This window comes from Mesoplodon mirus, assembly GCF_964341445.2.
Source record: "Mesoplodon mirus genome assembly, chromosome: 6".
Classification (NCBI taxonomy): domain Eukaryota; kingdom Metazoa; phylum Chordata; class Mammalia; order Artiodactyla; family Ziphiidae; genus Mesoplodon; species Mesoplodon mirus.
Window position 1 is genome coordinate 17709770 of NC_138982.1, and position 23697 is coordinate 17733466.

At 36.1% G+C, this 23697-nt stretch overlaps 1 protein-coding gene across 19 annotated transcripts in view; it reads left to right on the forward strand.

Annotated features, from left to right (window-relative positions):
- Positions 1-23697, forward strand: part of MBNL1 (muscleblind like splicing regulator 1) — a 179548-nt gene that overhangs the window by 53677 nt on the left and 102174 nt on the right. Inside the window, exon 1 of one of the 19 annotated variants that reach the window (XM_082624980.1) lies at positions 11641-11762. The exons of the other annotated variants lie outside the window; for them this stretch is intronic. Coding sequence (XP_082481106.1) covers positions 11757-11762 — 6 coding nt within the window. The 5' untranslated portion in view covers positions 11641-11756. Of the gene's footprint in view, positions 1-11640; positions 11763-23697 lie in introns of those variants that run through there. 19 annotated transcript variants of the gene reach the window in all.

Here is a 23697-nt window from a genome sequence, read left to right on the forward strand (position 1 = left end):
GTAGAAATCAATAGTTAAATTGACCCAATAAAAGATGCCTGGGACCTACTATTGAGACAAGAAGAACATCAGAAAGCAACCTATATAGACTCTAACAAGGCTCAGAAGCATCTTTTGCCTTTGTTTTGTATATGTATTAAATAGCAAAAGACAGTACTAATGAACTGCAGTTTTTTCTAGAGAGTCTATTTAAGTCAGGATTCCATGAACTAATAGATAGGCTGTGGATTCATAAGAGCCAGGTTCAGTAACATGCCACATGCCAAAAAAAGGGGACATACTGGTTTAAGGTTGGTGGACCTCTAAACAAATTTGTGTAGAATTTATCTTTTTAGCTTTGCTAATCACCAGCTGCTTTTCTTTAGCATTATATTTGCATTCTGTGTGAAAAAGAGATTTTATATTTCATTTATAATTTATCTAGATATATTTATTTATTGGACACTTGTTAAATGATAAAGGAACTTTATAAGGAGATAGGATCAATATATAAACATTAATAATTCTAACTCCCTTTTATATAAATATAAAATTCATCTAACTATGCTTATTTAGTCAATGCTTTGTTCAATAGATAACCTAAAGGAATGTTTTCAAAGCAGTGGTGTACATACACTAATATTAATCATTTGGACTCCCTTTTATACACATATCTGTGTATAGAAATATCTATCTGGATCTAGATCTAGATCTGTGAGTGACTGGCTTTTTTCCTCCTTCCTTATCAGTATCATTCAACCCCTTTTATATGATAGGTAGGTTGCAAGGCACAGGGTATGCAAAAATAATCCCCCGCCCCTCCTTTTGGTTGCAGTGACTGTTGCTGACCCAAATCAAATAGTTTCCTTAAACTGTGCTTTCATTTTTCCACTTCTCTAGTTAGAAATAAATCCTCTTGTGTGCTCCCTGAGGGAGGAATAGTTTAGCAGGGAATCACTTACTAATTACTGTTCATTAATCACATAGAAAGAATACTTTTTTTAATGTCAACTCTGTCATTCATATAAAATGTATGTTTCCTTGAGGAACCTCTATGAATTACTTGTTCATCCTCTTTGCCTTTCATATATTTCATTATACTCCTTAGGAGCTCAATAATTTCAAATATAAATTGTCTATTCCTTATATACAAGAGTCCTGTAAATAACAGAGGTAGCAGTGGCACCTTTTCTTTGATTTACTGTTATCTCCTGGTCATATGATTAGCCTGTTAATTTAACTCTCTACCTGTACAGCTTGTTGAAAGCTGCAGCCAATGGAGTGCTGGGACTGGCTTACATAAGACCTGTTCCCAACTCCAGGTTAAGTGATGTCGTATTGGCAGCTTAAAATTGGCCATGGTAGGAGGATTTACACTGTGGAAATTGGCAAATGCTACAATGCCCTCCCCAGAGAGCTACTTCTTAAACACTTAGCAGCACCCGCTGTTTATAGAATTGTCTCTTCTTTTTTAAAAAATTGTTTGACCATATGGAATATCCATGTAGAATTTTATTTCCAGATATTTTCTTTCTCTGCTGTTTTATTTATTTCCAGATTTTTTCTTTCTATACCACTTGCCAGTTGAGTGACTGGGCAGGCTACTTAGCCTTTCTGTGCCCCAGTGTCCTTATCTGTATGGGGGGGGGTAGTAATAGTACCCACCCTGGGATTGATGTGAGGTTGAGTAAGAAGTACGCTTATCTCAGTATATTAGCAAAATGCCTGATGTACAATGAGCACTCAAGTAGTGTTACCATTTATCTCTCTGTACTTTAATTAATAGATATCTATTGATCCCTTACTAAGTACTTCGCATTTTTCTGAGTCCAGTGGGTCATTGATTGAGACTCAGTGCCTCTAACAATGAGCGTTAGCCATAGTGCCCTGTGGTAAAAGCCTCCCTCTTTTGCTCTTCCAACCGAATGTCCTCTATCTTTGTTTGTGTTGTTGTTTCTTTCTGCTGAGAACTCTTTTCTTCCTATATGAGTTTTGCAGACTTTTTTCATATTTAGATTTAGTTTAGACATGACCTCCTCTAGGAAGCTTCTCCTCACCCCAGCCCTGGCCATGCTATTGTCCTGCCTTCTCGTTTCTGTAATGCACCCAATTCATATCTCTATAACTGTCTTTGGCACATTAATCATAATTATGCATCTCCCTCCCTCTCTGGATTTGAGTCCATGGCCTGTGACTTACCACCTTTGTGTTCTCGTCATTTAGTGAAATACTTGTTACATAGTAGACCCCATAGAAGAAGATCACATGGTTGTTGGTTGAAGGAATAAGCTAGAGACTTTGCTCATAAAGACCTTATTACTTGGTTGAAAAGAGATGATAATATACACATGTGACATGAAGGTGAACAAGGAAGCATTTTAATAATATATCTATATTTGTATAGATATAAATTAAGTTTACAAGTTATTTTCATATATATATTATCATGAAGTAGGAAAGATCATTTTTTTCCCTGTTACAGATACAGATATTTATGTTCACAGATATAAATGAATTGAGTTAGGTCAGCCAGATCAGATTTTAAGAAGCAAAGCCTAGCTTGTCAACCAGGTTTTGTGACTCTGAGTTAAAAATATAAGAGAAAGTTCGGTTATTCTTCTAGACAGTAACAACTCGTTCTCTTTTGCTTTCCTTTTTTTTTTTTTTGTAGCTTTTAAAAATTATTGTGGTAATTTTTAAACATACACAAAATTAGAGAAACACTGTAACAACTTCTGTGTATGTATCAATCTGCATTTTCTATAGATGTATCCATGTGAACATTTTGTCCATCTTGTTTCATGTATTACTTTCCACATACCTTTTGTTCCTGATGTATTTTAAAGCAAATCTCAGACATCCTGTCCTATCAGTTTACTTGTATGTATGTAGGAACTTTATGTGTTAAGAACTTGTTTTAAATATAACTTGTTTTAAATATAACTCTATTTCCAAATCTATCAGTATCGACAATAATTTCATTATATCACTTCTTTTGTTTTTTTATATCTGAATTTTATTTTATTTTTTTATACAGCAGGCTCTTATTAGTCATCCATTTTATACACATCAGTGTATACATGTCAATCCCAATCTCCCAATTCATCCCATCCCCCCCACCCTCCCTGCCGCTTTCCCCCTTGGTGTCCATACGTCGTTTGTTCTCTACATCTGTGTCTCTGTTTCTGCCCTGCAAACTGGTTCATCTGTACCATTTTTCTACGTTCCACATATATGCATTAATATACGATATTTGTTTTTCTCTTTCTGACTTACTTCACTCTGTATGACAGTCTCTAGGTCCATCCACGTCTGTACAAATGACCCAATTTCGTTCCTTTTTATGGCTGAGTAATATTCCATTGTATATATGTACCACATCTTCTTTATCCATTTGTCTGTCGATGGGCATTTCGGTTGCTTCCACGACCCGGCTATTGTAAACAGTGCTGCAATGAACATTGGGGTGCATGTGTCTTTTTGAATTATGGTTTTCTCTGGGTATATGCCCAGTAGTGGGATTGCTGGGTCATATGGTCATTATATCACTTAATTCCCACTTTACATTCAACTTTTCCCAGTTGTCACAGCACATCTTTTTTACAGGTAGATTGCTCAAATGAGCATCTAAATAAAATTGTCAGATGTGCATCTAAACAACATCTATTTGGATTTTATGTCTTTTAAGATTCTTTTAATCTATGATAATTCCTGCTTCTTCCCCACTCCCCCACCCCATGTCTTTATTAGTTGAAAAAATCAGGTCATTGTCCTGGAGAACATCTGAGATTCTGAATTTAGCTAATTGCTTCCCTATGGTATTATTTAGTTTGTTCCTCTATCACCCTTATTTTCTGTAGACAAGAAATTAAAGCTAGAATTGAGTTGAATTTTAGTGCTACTTACTGTTATTTGGTGAGAATACTTCCCAGATGGTGCTGTGTACTTTCAATTGCATCCCATCAGGAGGGAATAATTTCATTTCTCTCCACTTCTAATGATGCTGAAATCTATCAGTAAGTTCAGGTGAGCCTGAGCCAATTCCTATAAAATTCTCCATCAAAATTGGATCCAGTGGTTTCACTGCATTGTCAATCATTTCATAGCGCCATGATTTTGTTAGGGATTGCAAAACGGTGACTTTTAACATATTATTCCTGCTGCATTTATTATCTGGAATTTTTCTGTAAAGAGCTTTTCCTTAGTACCTAATTGGCAACTCCACAATACAGTTTATAGCAAAAAGATGGAGAAACTGCATGACTTTTTATTTACCAATTTTCAGAATCAGACATTAACTTCAAATATAAGATCTAAATATAGTTATAGTATAGTTATTCAAAGGATTCTAACAGATTTTTACAAAATTTCCCTTGAGGAAATTCTTTGGATTATTTCTCCTAATCTTTTTTTTTGATGAATGCATTTTGGTAACATTACTTCCCATGGGAAGTTCCCTTTCCCTCCTTTTTTGTTTACCATAAATATACCTCTATATGATTGACTCTATCCACTCAGAAGATATGTATTGATCATCTTTTTCTCTGGTAACACGGTGCTAGGCTAGCTACTAGGGGTGTAGACACTAGCCCTGCTTTTTCACAGAATATATACTTTGCGTTTTTCTTCTACTCATAATATGATATGATTTAAAAAAATAAACATGTATATGAATCTGTTTCTGCTTACTATCATATTTGGTGTCCTATGTATACATTTTACTGAACAATATTTTTAGCTGATTTTAGAGACCCTGGCCCTGGTGTCTAATATAGGAACAATAAAGAGATTTCAAAGTTAAGTTGTGACTCCTGACCCAAAGAAAAATGAAGTATCTCCATACAGGGCACTGTATGTGACAAATGAGGAAGTTTTAATTTTTATTATTTGGAAAGGTAAGAAGAGGGAGTAATGGGGACCTCCCCCAGACAAAAGTGAGTGGTAAGATCCTGTGCTATTTTAATATAAGCAAATATTTGAACTTAATTTGACTTCTATTTTCAGGAACCGAGGGTAACATTTTATGGCTGTCTTTATCTCCTATAATTAAAATGTGTTTTGTCAGGATTTTTTAAGGCATTTTTGGATTTTAGAAAACACACAACTTCTAAAGCTTTGTGAACATCTTCTTGTATGAATAGCCAGTGTAAATGGGACTAGTAAGACACTCCTTTCTCTAAGGGATTCTGTGACTGTGAGATAGTGAATATGATTTAATGTTGAATTCACCAGAAAAATGTATTATGTAAACCTGAGGCTATAATTTATATTGTTTTGTTAGACATGTGATACTAATGTTGTAAAATTTTAGATTATATTATTTAAATGAGCATTGTAATTCTAAAACTCTTCTCAGATCTACTCTTTTACTCATGTTCAGACAGTATGAGATAGCTGTTATGATTATTTGAAATTAGGGTAAAAGGCAGACTCCTGGCATATCATTAAAAGTATTTTTTGCAGTTGAAAATCAGAAAGATAGAGAAATTTTACATTCTGCTTATGAGTCTATGCTAATGTGTTTTATGATGTTATGGAGACGTGTGGGGAGGCAAGAGATTTCTAAAAGCAGTGGATATTAGGTTTGCTTTCTAGCACCTACCTTATCAGGAAATTTGAAAGGAAACAAAAAACTAAGCCCTTTCATTGTGATATCTGGTAACTGAAGATTAAGCTGACTTGACTTTGAAGATCAAAATTGCTGTTTATATTATGTCAATTGAAAGAATAGTTGCATTTTTGACTTGAGGAAATAGCTTAATCTGAATAGCACGAAAGTTGACCAAAAAGTCTGCTCATCCATAAATATTGACTGTTTTAATCTGTAGAAAATGGAAGGCTAGCAACAAGGATATAGTAGTAAACTTCTAAAAGGAGTTGGTGAAAAGTAAATGTTACGCAACATGAAAAGAATACCAGGGGGAAAATTGACAGAGTAGAATAACAGGAAGATTAGTCATTTCTGGAAGGAAAAAAAAAGTGGGGAGCGGGGGAAGAAATATTTTAAACAGGAAGGTGGAACTGGAAGTACCAGTGGTAACAAACAGGAGCTCATTAGAGGGTGAAACTGGGCTTTAAAAAAAAGGGATAATACTGGTCACATGTAATTACAACATATAGTCTTTATGTTAACAACAAACAAAAACACAAGTGGGGAAATTTTTCTGTTAGGGATTAAGAGAACCCTGTAGAAATAAAAGAATGATGTTTACTCCTTGGCTGAGCTGACTTGGCTTAGGTCAGACAGCACTGTCCAAGTGCATAAAGAAAATGGCTTTCTTTTAAAACAAACAAATGTTCTACTGTTTTCAAGTGTTGGGCAAAATAAAAGCATTCTGGACATATTAAAATATATAAGCTACTTGGTTTGAAATAATTTTCACTTATATATTTACTTATCTGAAGTAAACAGTAAACTGAAGGAGTAGCAATCTCCAAATACTTTAAGAATTATTTCTATAAATTCTCGAAAGTATAAATTTTAACACTATATATCAAATGAAATATATATAACAGTCCCTATGACAGAAAACAGGAAAACCACAAGTGTGCACGCGCGTGCGCGTGTGTGTGTGTTGGTGAAATCCTATTAATCCCTAATTTCTATTAGGGGCATTCATGGAACAGCTTTTGTTGGACACATTTTTCAACCTCTCTGAGTGTTCTCACCTGTCAAAGGGGAATAATAATACACCTGCCTCAGAGTTGTGTAATGAGGATTAAATGCACTGGTAGACACAGACCCGGAAGTGGCATTTTGTTTTTCTAATTTTAATCCTGTGTCCATATATTGAACACAGGCTTGTGTGACGCATTTCCAACTAACCAACTAACACATGGGAAGATGTACAATTGCAGTAGAAGCTCTTACTGATGCCTTGATACTTAAAATGTCATATGATAGGTTACAAATGTATCTATACTTGACAAATATGACACTGTTACTTCCCTTGGCCATTCCTTAGTAACTGCAGTAAACAATAAATTACATAAAAATTACTGAGAAAGTAGATATCTCTAAGGTTATATAAGCAGGGCATCAGGACAAAATTTGCTTATTCTCCTATATGGAAAAAATATGCTATTATTATTAAAATGCAGAAAATGGCTTATGTATATTGAAATAAAGGTATCAAATTAATATAATTTAGAGACCCAAGAGTACTGTTATTTTATGCAACTATATGGGACATATTCTGTATCATTGCATTCATAGGAATGCGTTATACAGTCAGGTAAGCATTTCCTGTTGATTTTATGATAAATTGCAGTATTTTCATGGCACATGTGCACATACTTCCTGAGGTAAATTCTAATTCCAGCACAAAATAACCAGTTTGCATTAACACCAAATACTGGTAAAAAGTTCTCTCTCTTTCTCCCTCTCTCCTCTCTACCTTTCTCTTCTCTCCTCCCTCTCTCCCCCTCTCCACCCTTACCCACACAAATGTAGACACTCCACACACACACACACACACACACACACACACACACATACACACACTCCCAGGCATAACTGCATAGGAAATGTTTATTTTCCAAACTCCAGAAAACAAACCTTATCTCAAACACTGAAACTCCTTCCTTTTCCTGGTTTGGAAACACTAAGTCATACTTGTAGATTTTCTTTAGCCAGCATTTAGGTTTATTTAAAGCATAAAGTTGTGAGGACAAAATGACTCAGAAATTTGTAATGCACAATTAAAGCTTTTCACTTTTAGATCACCAGTTCATATCTAGCCGACTTAGTGTTAGTTAAGGATTGGTTACAGTTGGTACATTGTTTAGTTTCCAGAAGAAGCTGGGAAGCTCACTGCAACTCCTCCTGTTCTGATCTGTGAACGGGCTAGAATTGATGCTTATTAACATATTTCTTTGCAGATAAAGCCAAGTTCAAGGAATTAAATAAAAGAGAGTAGACCCAGTAGGAGTTGATGAATAAGAAGCAGTTAATTTATTCATCTACAAATATAATGTCTATTGACTGATATCTTTCTAAAAGTAGTGTATTAAAATGATCAGAATCATATTTCTGTGTTTTTAATTACAGCATCATTAACAGCAAGAAGTAAGAACTGTAACTTCAATAGATAAGTCAAACAATGAATATATACATATATATGCTCGTATAAAATTTGGACAACTTCATAAATGAGTCATGATCTTCCTAGTCTATCACTTAGTAGTGCCAAGGTCATAAAATTATTTGTTATGCTCTGCCTTATGTAAAAGCCTATGGAATTATTTTTTTTTTCTCACCCCAAAAATTCCAGAATGTGTTTTTGAAACATTTTTGAATAGCTTTTGTGTTAATTCAGTGTTAACATTGGACACTGAGATAAATTTAGATCTTGGTGTCAGCCAGAGTAAATCAAGCTTATGTGGGTACAGTATGTAATACCACTTCCCAAGGAATTCTACAGAGAAGGCAGTTGTCTAGAAATGGGGTAAGGAATTGTCATCTTCCTCCTATGGAAACTTTTTTTTTTTTTTTTTTTTTTTTCTTTTTGCGGTATGCGGGCCTCTCACTGTTGTGGACTCTCCCGTTGCGGAGCACAGGCTCCGGATGCGCAGGCCCAGCGGCCATGGCTCACGGGCCCAGCCACTCCGCGGCATATGGGATCCTCCCAGACCGGGGCACGAACCCGTATCCCCTGCATCGGCAGGCGGACTCTCAACCACTGCGCCACCAGGGAGGCCCTATGGAAACTTTTGATTGTAAAAATAATTGAGAGTAAATAGACTCCAGTGCATCACCTCAAGCTATGCCACATGGGTATGTAAATTTCTCTCTGCTAAATGTCACCAAATGGCTGCATTTCTTACAGCTGGTGGCTAAATTCTGACAGAGGATAGACACCTTTACCATAACTGTATTTTCTATCTGAACTTTTCATGGATTCTCATGGTAATTTATGTCAGGTTAAAGCCAAAAAAGCTAAAGCTAGCCTAAATTCATCCTGAGAGTTAGGCTTTGCTGCTACATTAAAGAAATAGCTTGGTCTCAGTATTCTTCATTGGTTTTTTCAGACTTACACTTGGGACCCTAGGTGCTTGATTTGAGTTGTCTGACATTCCCCAGATGGCTTTGTGTCCTTAAGAACTAATTCAAAGAAGGTCATTTCAGCTGCTGAATATTCAAGGAAGTGTTTTGGTGCAAGGTTCATTGCAGCCAGCATCTCAAGGGATGAACCTTGGATTTCTGAAGCTTCCTCTAAGCTCACAATTATTGTCTTGGCCCTGCACATAATTACATTTATTTGCCAATGATGGGAATAAAATATAAATATGACCGTCAGCAATGGTAATTCCCCAAAACAGAATGACTGACACTGTGATGATAATAATGTTACTGTCCTGTTAGTGCCTCTGAAGATACGATATATTGGAATAAAATGTGAAAGCTGAATTTGCCCTTGACTTTTTAAAATCTGAGGATCACATAAAATATTTGCTGGGCTTCCCTGGTGGCGCAGTGGTTGAGAGTCCGCCTGCCGATGCAGGGGACACGGGTTCGTGCCCCGACCCCGGAAGATCCCACATGCCGCGGAGCGGCTGGGCCCGCGAGCCATGGCCGCGGAGCCTGTGTGTCCGGAGCCTGTGCTCCGCAACGGGAGAGGCCACAGCAGTGAGAGGCCCGCGTACAGCAAAAAAAAAAAAAAAAAAAAAAAAAAAAAAAAAAAAAAATATTTGCTAATTCCTTAAGTTAGTAAGCATCATGAAGGAAAATGATAGAATTGTGTATTGTATAAGCTCATGTACTTTATACATATGTTTTTGAAAAGAGACGGGATAGCAGATCCTCCTTCCACCAGGGTTCTGGCCAGACCTGACTTTTTTTTTTTTTTTTTTTTTTTTTGCGGTACGCGGGCCTCTCACTGCTGTGGCCTCTCCCATTGCGGAGCACAGGCTCCGGACGCGCAGGCTCAGCGGCCATGGCTCACGGGCCCAGCCGCTCCGCGGCACGCGGGATCCTCCTGGACCGGGGCACGAACCCGTGTCCCCTGCATCAGCAGGTGGACTCTCAACCACTGCGCCACCAGGGAAGCCCGACCTGACATTTCTTATCCCCTTTCTTTAAGAGTCTAACATGCAGTCAGCTTTCAGGAGGCAGTAGAGGGTAGGTGTAGGCACAAAACCACAATTTCAGGCGCTGCATTCCCTGGATCCAAAGTTTACATTTGCTGCTTAGTAGTCCTATGACCTTTGGCGACTTCCTTAACATTCTTACCCCACTAAATAGGAGTGTATTTACCTCACTGGATTGTTTTGAATCTTGAAGAAATTAATACATGCAAAGGACTTATGGAATTTTAGGGCACACAATAAGTACTGTATACATATTAGCTATTTAGGTAAACTTGCAGTACAGAAATAAATGAAAACCAGCACTGAGGCTGCAGTTTTAACAAGATGTTTAAGAGCTCCAGGTCTGGAACTGTACAACCTGGGTTCAAATCACTTTCGAGCCCTGTGACCTTAAACTTGTGACATAACTTGACTGAGCCTCAGTTTTGTCATTTGCAAAATGGGGCCGTAATAATACCTGATCTGCAGTTGCTGTGAAGATTAAACGGGATAACACATGTAAAGTACTGAGTGCCTGGCACTACTTGAGTATGTGATATGTGTTAACTACTGTTCTGATTTTTATTTTGATGTTGAAGTGAACACATGAAGTATTAATACACGAGCAACGTGTTATACTCAGAATCTGTGTATGTAGGGTTTCAGTTTTGCTAATGAGAATTGTTACTTTCTACCGTGCAGAGAACACATGCCTTGGAGTTTATAATTATTTTCTAATTATTAGGAAAATAATAATCTGGTTTTCACTTATCCTTTGTTGGACTGTTTAGGTTTTTTAAAAAAAATCTGTAGATGCTTTTTTTAACCTGTAGGATTTGAGTTCTGGATGAATCAGTTAAGTAAAGTAAATGCTTTGTTAGTGATGTTACCTTCTCTTTGTCCAGCCATATTCTAGCCACTCATTAAGTTGAACACCCCTGGGAAGAAAAGCAACTCATCAATAACATCAAAAAGGGAGTGAAAGATAGAGGCAGAGAAGACGTTGTTTCTGTAAAATAAAGTTCATGAGACCTGATATTTCGCCATCTGTTGGGAGTGTTGTAAAGATTATGAAAACATTAGCACTTGTAAAACGTGATTCTGTGCCAGGAAGGCAGATCGAATATTATGAAAGAAATGACCAGAATTGCATGATGGCATTTGTTTCATATGGTAACATCCGTTTTTTCATTAACAGGAAATTTTAGGGCAGTCTGCCTGCTTCTTAGGAGTGGGAAAGGTGAATGAAAATTTAGAAAGGTTTCATCAAGGCTTCCTTATGATAAAGTAAATCTTTAAGAATGTTTTCCATAGAATTAGAAACTTAGAATTTCATAGTAACAGTGTATTTATCACCTTGTTTGGGGAGCAGACTTAAAGCATGATCACAGGAAAACACCTGTTTTGACACACTGTGGGGAAGGTGCAAACATACGGGCAAACTCTGTCCAGGTGTAGAGTATACAAGAGTGCTTTGGCTAGCGTCCTGCAAGGAGCTGGGTCTCAACGGTCTGCTTCTGCTGCTGCTGCTGCTGCTAATATTGCTGGGAAGGAAAAGTGGCTGACCTGGCATATCCTTTACTCTTGGTGCTGCAGCAGTCACTCAGGAAATGTGGTTTAAGGGAACCTTCTGGATCCTTTTCATGGCACCATGGCAAGAAGAAGCCGTATCTTATCTATTGAAGATAAAGCATGGAGTTGGCTAATGGATGCTGGTGAGTGACTAAGGCAACTGGGGAGCCAGTTTACTAAGATACCTTTGGGCAGGTTCGCTCTCTCAAGGACTGAGGTGGCGTCCATGGGAAAATGGCATCTGATAATCTGAAAGGAATCATAGTTTTAACACTGGTGACCTGATCTGTGATCCTGTGTATGTTCCATAAATAAACATATGTATTTCCAGCTTTACTACCTGAAGATACTAATCCTGAAGTTTGTTAGCTAGCTCAGTATATGGAGTATAGTTTCCCATGTAATTTCTCAGGCAGTATTTAATCTTCATTCTTGTTTTTCACTTGACCCACAGTGATTAAAAAAAAAATGACTTTCTAGTATATGAAAGCAATTATTTTCCCTTTCAATTCTAAATGAGCCCCTCCTTTTTTTTCAGCACAATAGAGTATAGAATTTTAAATTAAGAGATTGTTTAATACACAAATTCTTGCCAGGAATATTCTTTTCAATTCAAGATAATTATGTAAGCAAATTAGTAAGATATTGTTTATATTAGTCAGATGGTTGCACAGAATGAATCTTTGACATTAGCAATAAAGAAACTTCATTGCTAATGTATTTATCTACCAACACAAGGTATAATAGTTTCCTCGAGCAAGTTTCTTCATTGGTAAAACGAATAATTTGAATGAGCTCTCTCAATTTTTCTCACTCCAAAATATTCTCCTCTAAAATTTCCTTATCCCAAAGCAGCAGCCATTTGTGATAAGCCTACTATGAGATTTGAAATACATACATATCTCTTCCACCTTATAATTTATAACAGAGATGAATATGTGCCAATTTATAGTTCACCTGTGTCTTTCATTAAAAGATTGGAAGATGCAGAAATATCAAGTTTTCCATAGAGGTATAGACCAAGTTTTTCTAGAATAATTAATCTATGATTAATAGGTATTCCATGAAAAATGTTGACAATCAAGTTTAGGAATTTTCAGGAGCATAATAAAGGTTCTGACAAGCCATGTAAGAAGACCCCTGTTTAACTTTAATTTTTAAGAACTCTATTTGACCATAACCCGCCTCCACCCCCACCCCCACCCCCATGCTTCTGAGAAGTGCCTTTTCACATGTGGCACCACTATTCAGCCAGTAAATATGTACTGAGCCCCTACTATGTTGCCAGGTTAACTAGGTGCAGGGATACAGTTGTAAGCACCTTTGTCAAAAATTTCTCCCTTTGTGATGCTTAACAACAGAGAAACACTGATTTAGATTATCTCATTACTTTAGGAAGATACTTTAGTAGCAATGTAATGTTTATTTTTAAAAAGCTAGCACCGATTTTTCTATTTTCACTGGCAATCCTGACATACCATTCTGTCTGAAGAGCTTTATAATTGAATGGACTCCACCATTTCAACTGGCAACATTAATTCAGTCTCTTATCTTCTCTTCCACATTTTTTTGTTTGTATGTTTTAGTTTTTGTTGTTTAGATTGTTGAAACTGTTCTCAAGTGAGCTTGAGAACAGAGGTCAGAAAACAAACTGTAATTGATTTTTTAACGTATTATTTAAAGTCAGACTTATTACACTAAAAAAAAAGCTCAGCTTCCATTTAGTTTCTACCATAGGGACTCCATCTTTCGTTATGCAGACCTATCACTGACATGATTGTGTTTTAAAAAATTAAGTTTTAGTTCAAACCAACATCTACACTTAGGCACCGTTTATACAGTAAAAGTATTTTTAAAGGGAAATTCAGATTCCTCATCCTCTTATAAAATCTCAATTCTCTCAAATTTAAAATACTAGCTGCCTGGGCAGTACTTACTATTTTGTAGTTTAAGGATTATTTCATTTTATAAAAATATCTGACCCATAGCGACTTCCTGGACATAAGTGAGTTCGCCCAAGCAAGAGATGCTTTTATTGTACAGGTTATTAACATAATATATACAACATAACATAACCACATGTATATGAGGTGAGGGATGGAAGTCAACCTTTCCCAACACTCGTTATTTGAGTTATTTGACACCAAGTAAAATAGATTATTATTACTGTTCTAGTTAACCTGAACTTAATATATATGTTAAGTAAATACCTAAAATCAAGAATTACACACACAGAATGGCCATTAGGCAGTAAAGTTTCTTTTCATTTAACTCTAAAACAATATAAAATACCATGCATGGTTAATTTGCTTCTAGTCTTGAAAAAGTGACAGTTCCTAAATGAGCCTGATCATTTTAATTTTGATTCATATTAGGGATGATTAAAGTTCTGTCAGAGTTTATATTTGGTCCCTGGCTTGCTTTTACCCAGCTCATTAAAGCAAAATTGTCTTAGGGTCTGTCTCTTGTAGCTGTTTAATACTTAATATTCAGCTGGCTCCTCAAGATAAGTTCCTGAGGGTTTGTGAGAAGTTGAAGAGCTGTGAATAGCGGTTAACAAGCTATAAGCATCTCCATGGAATATAGAACCTTGTGAAGCCCAGATTTAGGAGAATCTTAGTGAGTAGTTATCTGACAATGCATTAAAACCTAATAAGTTAATCTCATTTTTCTTTCTTCCTCCTTTTTTTCTCTTTTTTTTTCCATCTCTCCATCTACTCATCTCTGAACACTCTTTGTCCATTTCCTTTTCTTCTTCATATTCTTCTTCTCTCATCTCATGAACTCCTACCGTCTCCCTCATCTGATCGTAATAGAAAGTGATGTATTTGATAAAACGTGTGTTGTATTTAAAAAACAGTTTTAATGATTTCTCCATTTAAAAATCAACTGAGTTTAACCTTCTCTCTGTCTTTTCGTTTTCTCCTCCCATAATAGACAACTTTGCCTTTTAACTTCTGTTGCCTTGTGGATCAGCACTCTGTGACTTTTTATATTTGTCAATTCCCTTATCTTAATGTAAATATTATAGTGATGGGATTTAGGAATTTTATGCCACTTATTAGATTTTTAACCTCAAATCTAGTAGGCATACTATAATATGTCTTCCTTACTTTTCTTTCTAGAACTAGAGCTCCATATCCCCCCTCAACTGTGTTTTTGGCTGTCTGTGGGATGCTAGAATGGCCTACCTCCATGTATTTTGTTGCATTTTGCCATTGCTTCTTGTGTTCTGTTGGGGAATTTTGATGATTCTTTTCAAGTGCCACTTGAGCTCTCTGCTAGTTGTTCCCGTTCCCTTGTTCTCTTAGGGTCTCGTGCTGTGTGGTCATGTCTCCACTTCCTTGGCTCTGTCCAGTGACAGACCCTTGGGTTCCCTGATGGCTGCCTCTAAACCCTCGTGAGGGCGGGAATATTCCTCCCCCTGCTGCTACGATTGAGCGCCCTGTGCGTGCTGGGTACCACATTGCCCTCTACACTTGCTTTCAGTTGTTAAGGCTTCCCAAGCTTTGGCTGTGGCTCAGTGATCCTGCTGTCAAAACCCTGAAGCTTTCCTAGCCTCGACACTCAGTGGTAGCAGCAGGTGTTGGGATTTCTTCAAGCCCCTAAGACCCTGGGAGCAACAGAATGGCCGTTTGACATAGACCTCAGGAGTTTTCAAAGCACCAAGAAACCTCTCCAGAAGATATGTAAAGGTAAGATACTGATTTCTCTAGGAAGCTGTTTTAGAAGCTAAAAAACCTACAGCCATTAATTTAACGTAGACTCCATAGCTAGAGTATCCTTGGGCAACTCTGTATCTGATGATAGAGCCAAAACAAAACACTTCTTTTAGGAATTTGGTGTGATAATCGCATTTCTCTTTGATTTTATCTAGATTAAATTTGGCATTGAATAGATTTTTTTAAAATATTTTTTCCATTCTTTGAAGTGGAATTCATGAAGCACCTTTTGGCTTTGTGTATCTTGTCAGAAGAATCTTGCTGAGAATTGAAACAGTTAAAAATAAATTAGAAATTATTTATTTTTCCAAATGCCTGTATTTTATTTACCTCTCCATTCATGTTTAAAACCAGAAACAAACATGAAATGATTATATCCTCAAATTCTTCAAACTCAAATTCCTATGTCCATAGTTAATTCAGAAGGAATGGGAAAGGCAGCTCAGATCTTGGTAGTGCTAGAATACGTTATTGTCCGTTGTCAAAAATACTGCTTGGCATTCTAAATATAGCAGTCTCTTTTCTTTTAGGATTTAAGTTCAGGTTTTGTTGTTTTTTTCTTTTAAAGGGGATTATTTCCCTGCGCCTGTTTCTTGGGGGAAAAATTTTATTCCATTTGCATGTAAAAACCAGGATGAAAGGTGCACATGGGGTGTTGGTGTGTGTCTGTGAGGGCTGGGAGGGAGCACAGCAGCATCTCAGAGTGAAGGACCCAAATCATCTCTTCAGCATGAATAGCTTTTGTGGCAACTGTTACTTATTTATAACCTTTATTCTTTACTCTGCCTCCATTCATAGACATTATTCTGGGAAGTGTTATTAACACACCTCTTCTAATATGAGATCTTTGGCGGCCTTACTATCAATTCATGTCTTCTTTTTTCTCCCTTTGTTTTCTTTTCAATAAGGACTTAATCTCTTAATGATTCCCTATGGTTGGAATCAAGGCTATTATTAGCTTACTGTCACCTTGAAACACTTTCATCTCAATAACCAAAAATATAACAGGTTTTAAAAATGAAAAAGAAGAATGTTGACTAATAGCTGTACAAAACGAAAATGAAGATTTATCTTTGATAGTGCTTATTTTAGCATGCTTATTTTTAAAACTAAAAGATGTTCAACAAAGTATTTTATTTACACTTGCAAATATCCAAGTTTTATTCCCTCTAGACCTCGAAGCATAAGTAAATGGAATGTTTTGCTGTCTTTCTAGTGCATCAAATTGAGTAATTGATTTCATATGTAAAAATAGAAAAGGGAAATTTTAATACTTTGATTCTTAACATTTATAATGCGTTTACTGTTTTAAAAAATGTATGGTACAGTCTCAAGGTAGGAGTTTTCATTATTCTCAAGTTGGCTTGTAGAGTGCTTTTTCCCTGTTTTATTTATCTAGAATTCTTATATTCTTCTGGGACAAGAAATGAAACAGAATATGTATATGTGTGTATATATATATATATATATATATATATATATATATAGTTACATATATATAACATTTTATATATATATATAAAATTTTAAAATGATTTAATTAAGTGTTAAGACAGAATGATAGATTGAACTTATGGCCATTTATAAAATTACCTTACAATTTTAAAATTACTTTAAAAATATTTTTAGTGGAGCACAATTAATGATATTCATTGTATTTAATGTTCAATGGAGAAAGTAACTTCATATAAGCAGGACACAATATAGTAATATTGATAGTTTAGTGATGACTTTTTTAAGGCATATAGAAAATGTACATATCATAAAATAGCGGTACCATGAAGATCTTAGCAGCTAGCTGAATAGAATAAGTAATAGTAATAAGTAAATACATAGAATAAATAATAGAGTGACTTTTTTGGCAATAAGGAAACAGAGGACCAGCAATTCACAGTTTCTTAAGCCCAGAGCCAAGACCAGAATCCAAGTCACTGAATTCTAACCCAGTGCATTTGCCTCTATGTGATTCTGTTTCTTAAACTTTCAATACATTTGAGGGGCCAGTTTGCCAGTGTCAGCAGAGCAGTGAATGGATTCTAGGAATTGAAGAGATGTTCTTCAGTATTAAGAGTTTCTGAGCATGGCTGATAAACATGGGCTCACTTCCACAATGTAGCATGATTGAGGCCTTTAGAATGTCTTTATTTCTTGTCTTGTTTAGTGTGGCTTTCATTATATTAGGATTTTGAAAAGTACATTGGAAGGATCATTAAAATATTTTAGTTTGATGAGAGTATAGAACTTCTGGCATGTCATTTATTTCAGTTTATGATCATGTAAATTTGGCAATTTTCTGAAAATTTAAATTCTTAGAGTTGAAAAGATTGTTCAAGTATAGGCAGTATATTTTCTGCTTCTAAGCAAAAATTTTAATTGGCTTTCATTGCTTCCAAAATTAAAAAATTCCTCAACTTGTATTTTTAAAGATACCTGTTTATTTGTGGTATCATAAAAGTGGAAAGAATGCACATTCTCTGTAATACAATAATTATATTTGTGTGAAATTATTTGATATATTTATTAATTAAATGCATTCTGGTTGTCTGACTTGGAATATATTACTTCAAAATCCAAATTCTCCTTGACTTTACCATATAGCTATCATCACTTAATAAGACCATGCTTAGGCTCCTTTAATGTGGTTCTTGGGGAGGTATAATTGTAATCCAGTCCCTTTGCTTGATGCCCAAGATGCTCACTATCCAAGATGGACCTAGGAGAAAAATGTGTACAAAACTAAGAATATAAACTCTGAATTCTCTTTTTAGAAAGTTCAATTTGAAAAATACTTAAGCATTGGAGTCGTTTTGGAATGGGAGTTTGTAAAACTTAACTTTAGAAAAAAATACGAAGTACTTGTTCCCTGAAAGTCTTAGAAGTCTTGGGCTAGTTCGCAAAATAAGGTCTGTTTAATCCCAGTCATAACGATCCCTAAGTATTCCTACCATCACTCAGCTCATAAGACTCATACCTCTCGATTCCCATTGGTTCCTATTTCCCATCTATTCCTTGTCCCTTCTTGGAGAGTATGAGAGTTGTTCAGACTGGTGGGCTACAAGCAGAACATTTATAAACGACATTGAGAAATGTCAAATGTGAGCCTTTTATGATATATTTCCTTTGTTGTAACAAATAAATCAAGTTCACAGCCTCATTAGACGTACCCATATAGAAAAGAAAGAAAAAAGCAGAGCTGCCCTTGGCTTGAGCAACTAAAAGAAGGGACAGATCTAGGGAATGATCCCCGATACTAACATTTTTGATAATTTAGGGGAGTTTTACACTGTTCATTATTCATTTTGTTGTGTGGAAATTAAAGTTTATCGCATTAGAATTATTCAAGATTAAGCTGTCTCTTTCGTTAATTGTAATTTATTGATTACCTGCTACCTCCAGTGCCATTACAATAATTATCTCATTTATTCTTCACAAAAATACCTGGAGGTATGTAGTGTTATTATTTTACCTTTACAGATTAGGAAACTGAGGCTGAGAGACGTTGAATAACCTGCCCAAGATATCATAACTGAATCCAAGGATTCAAACACAGGTTGTATGGCTCCAGTGTCCATACTCAGAGGTCCTATTCTTTGTCAATTCTGGCAGTGAGTGCTACTTCCTAAATTCAGTACTGCCTCTTTTCATGACCTAGTGCCATCCAGGTGCTCTCTTCTAAGCCTCCTCCCAACTCAGTCGGGTCTACGTTCCTCACTGGCTAGTTGACCTTGAACATGTTGCTTACTGTCTTCTTTCAGTCATAGTCACACTCGCTCTGAAATGTGAGGAAGATCTCCTTGTCTTTTTATGAAGATTTAATTTAATTATTTAATTTAATGAGATAGAGTATGCCAAGCACTTAGCCGAGTGGCTAGCATATAGAAAATAGCCAACAACTTGTTGATGCTGTGATGTAACTTTCTCAAGTTCATACAACTAGAATTCAGACCTAAGTCTGTCTGACTGGAAAACTAAACAAAACAAGAACATATATACACACATATACACTTTCCACAAAGCAACAGCAATAACAACAGTAACCACAAAGCAAAAACTCATGCTTTCTCTGAACTCCGGCACTGTCTCATCCCTAACCATACCTTTTATGATGAATAAATCAAGATGTCATGTACGCTGCTGGGAAAAGTAGCATAGTTTAGTGGTTCAGGGGGAACTCTAGAAGTAAGGCTTCCAAAAGTTGGAATTCTAGCTCCATTGCTTGCAAACTGTTTGATATTAGGCAAGTTGCATAACCCCTCTACAGTTCTTTACCTATATGTAAAGCTAATAATTATCCCATTATCCCATTATGTTGGGTTATTATAGACAGTAAATGGTTAAAGAGCTCCTCCAATAAATGACTTTTATTAATAATTGATTGAGGTGTACATATTTCTTTTAAAATATAGTATGTTCACAGAATGAGATGCATGGCTTATGAAAATCAGAGATGGGCAGGATCTTGGTGATTAAATGATCTTCCATTCTCCAAGCATTGATATGACTTCCCTGTCAAAGCTATTTTTCCTCAGTAGCAGGCCAGTAGAGAAAGGTGGGGAAAAGTTATCAAAGATCAGAATTGACCCAAATATGGGGTGGTTTTGCCATCAGGAAGGTGGGTGAACTTCTCTCAATTGGGCAGTGTCAGTGACAGGCATCATGGTCACCAGATGGTGGGAATGGTCCTGGTTAAGCAGATGGTAGGTAATATTATCATTCTTGTATTCTTTCCCTTTTGAAACAGAACCCAAACCAACAGGTGGGGTTAAGTTCTGGAGAGAGAGAGAGTTAACTTGGACTGAGCTGAGTATCAGAGGTTAGCCTTGAACGCTAGTCAGAACAGGGACTTGTTGAATTCTTACTGCTTACGTGTCTAGCCTCCTTTACTAGATTCTCAACCCCTTGAGGTTGGGGATGTTTATTGTATTTACTTGCATTGCCTTGCACAGGGTCTCGGAAATAGTGGATGCTCAATGCATGTTTGACAAATAAAAGACTAGAAGTTTTGGAAATGGGACAGAACTCATTTAAGGATATCATGGTCACCAAAGGGATTGGAAAGCAAGTCTGCCGTGCAGGAAGCCCAGGCTGTCCTGGGGCTCCCTCAAGGACAGAGGGAAGGGTTAAAGCAGATCCTAGAGGTGGGCCAGGGAGCTGAATGTATATAATCTTTGGAATGACAGGTTTGGTGACCTAGCAGAGTTGAAATTGTTAATGTAGCCTGATTAATGAATGTGGGAATAAAATATTTCCAAACTGTTTATAAAACTTTTCAAGCAAGGACTTATTTAAAGAATTAAAAGCTATTGGAATCTATTTACATTCATTTTTCATACAGTTAAAAATGATATTTCTGGCATTAAAAACTCAATTTTGGTGCCAGAGACTTGAAGAAAAATATATCTGATGTAAATATATCATTAATGGATATACCCTTACATAAAGAAGTTATCAAAATATGGTTTTAAATATGTAATATTGTAAAATTGTAATTCGTAATGTATGAGTAAAATGAAGAGCCCATGCAGATGATGTGAGAAGTCAGAGTGTAATTATAAAAGCTGAAATATTTGTGGGGGATGGTTGGCAAAACTTTGGGGTTTTATTATAAGTTTAACTCCTCTTTTGATGTGTGTTCTCCAAAATAATAAGATGAAAGCATTTTTCAATCAAAGTTTGCATTAAAAACATAAAACATATTAAAAAGAAAATTAACTCTGCTTAGCATTAAACCTAACAATTTATGTTGATACTTAAGTTTTAAGTTGCCATAAAGGTGTTTTTAGGTCAACCAAACAGGCATGCCCATTATTCGGCATAGTATATGTAGGCTAGACACATTTGCTTCTTGCATTCACACCCAGGATGTTGTGTGCTGGCACCTGAAGGATGGCTGTTTAGAAAACTTCAGCTGAGAGTTAAAATCAGATCAAATGTTTCCATGAACATTTGTGTCTCTTTGATTTGAAAAAGACCATATGCCACAGTAGTGCTTCTATAATATTAAGATAGTGTGGAACTTTCCAGGGTATCTCAAGAACAAACTTTTAAATCAAGAGCGAAGTTACTTCACATTTTAAAAATTTTGCTTTGGAAAACACACACTGATGTGAAGGTAAACAAAAAATTGAGTCCGAAAATGGAAAAATCATCACTAACACAAGTACGTTATTTTGTGGAAAGTAGGGTCCTTCCCTGCTTTTATTTTCAAATGTGTCTGTAAACTCACCCTCTCTTCCCAGTTTCTCTCTGAATACATAGAGACATATACAGAGATGTATACATAGAGATGGCAACACACACACACACACACACACACACACACACACACTTTAGCTTATACCATAAAAGATTTACACCACAACACAAATTGCAAGATGTTATCTCTGTAATTCTCTTGAATCATTTGCTTTGCTTTTATGGCTGTGCATCACTGAATTATATCTGGGTGTAGCATACTATTTATATGAGGAAACACCCTGACGGTGCTTTTTTTTTTTTTTTTTTTTCTGTTTTTCATTTCCTGATGCCTGCTTTAACTTTATTTTGTCAATTCATCATGTGTGTTTTAATTACGTAGTAAGTTTGAGATATTACTGAAACCGTATGTAGTAAATAACAAAAGTTAAGCTCATCATAAAATCCTTTACATATGAAATAACTTAGATACCTGAGTATCAGTTTTCTCCTCCCAACCTTTGCCCCGGATGTGTTCTTGGCAGTTTAAACTGTTCTGTTTTACCCTTTTCATAACATAAGAGGCAGTGAGTGGTACAAATAAAATTAGTGGTATCTCTTCCTGAGGAGAGTTTTGCTGTTGGATATAGAAGTGTCAACGCTAAGAGAGAAAATGTAAATAAAGTGAACGGTGCTTGGTAATCGTCACCAATTGTCACTCTTGATTTCCTATCTGGCAGTTGGCCTTTGATGTATGAATTTTTTTAAAGACTTTTGTAATTAAAAAGAAATTTGCTGTATGGAACAAGCCAAACAAATACTTAAAAAACACTGTTTTTATTAAGTTGGACAGCTGTATAGTTAAACCACTATGTATGTATATATATGTATATGTATAATTTATTAGACATAATTTGCAGACACTCTCACACTGTTTCTAAGTAGAATTGCAATTATGCTGGTATAGCTTGGAGGTTAGGAGCATTGGCTCTGGAGCCAGATAACAGATAACTTGGGCTCAAACCCCAGCTCCACTACTTACTGTGTGTTTCCTTGGATAAGTTATTGGACCTCTCTGAGCATCAGATACCCCATCTTTATAATGGAGATAATAATGGGACTATAGGATTGTTTTGAGGATTAAATAAATTAATAAATTTAAACCATTTAGAGCAGGGCCTGGCATACACTAGATATTCAGTAAGCTGTTGTTATTATTTTGCTATACTGTCTTGTGACTAGTTTCTAACAGAGGTGGTTATCTAGCCTCCTGTTTTATGATGTAGGGCTGATGGGAACTGACAATGTGAGAAAAAGGTAAAACTTAGTGTCAGCGAGAGTGTTTTCTAGCCAAGAGGTCAACTGCCAGAGGACAAATTCATGGGGTAGTATGGGGTCCAAAACTTAGAAAACTTATGGATGATTGATGGGAGGGAGGTACACTTAAAAATAATCTGAAGTTATGTCATTGGGAGGTGGGGCTTGGCAATAGTGCCCTTTTGGAAGACTTAGAGAATGATCCTCAAATGTGTCCACATCAGTTCTGCATTTCAGTGTCTTATAGTGAGAAATTTTTACCAATATCCATTTAAACCAGTTTCCTTATTTAAAAAAAATTCATACCTTTCACATAAATAGGTTAGGTTTATTATTTTTTTTTAATTTTCATTCTTTCCCTTCCTTTCTTCTTGATTTTCTCTATATTGTCCCATCATTTTCCTGAGAAGCGTTTATTTTACAGGGATCAATGCCAGATATTATTTTATGGACTAAACCTGACGACCCTCAGAAGGATGCTGTATTGCAGCATAACCACGTTTTCCTGGGATAGTTCCCATTTCAGTTTTTCTATTAGACTTTGCATTACTGTTCTGAAGTAAGGAAAATACAGGCCTGCAGTTTTGTTTTCCGAGTTTGCCTAGGCTAATTAAAGCCACCATTATCATCTACAACAGAAAGTGAAGGTTGCCCAAGAGGAGAGTACAGGGCACCTCCAATTAAAAACATTAAAATAACAAAGGCTTTCGAAGCTGTTTTCATGATTTCTGACCCTGTGTTCGAAACTTCTCACGACCCACCTATCACAAAGGTTGTGGTGACACTGTCCGAGGCCCTACACCAAATCTCTAAACAAAATCACTTTAATGTTAGAAAATAAGTAATCTATATTGTATTTTCAAAG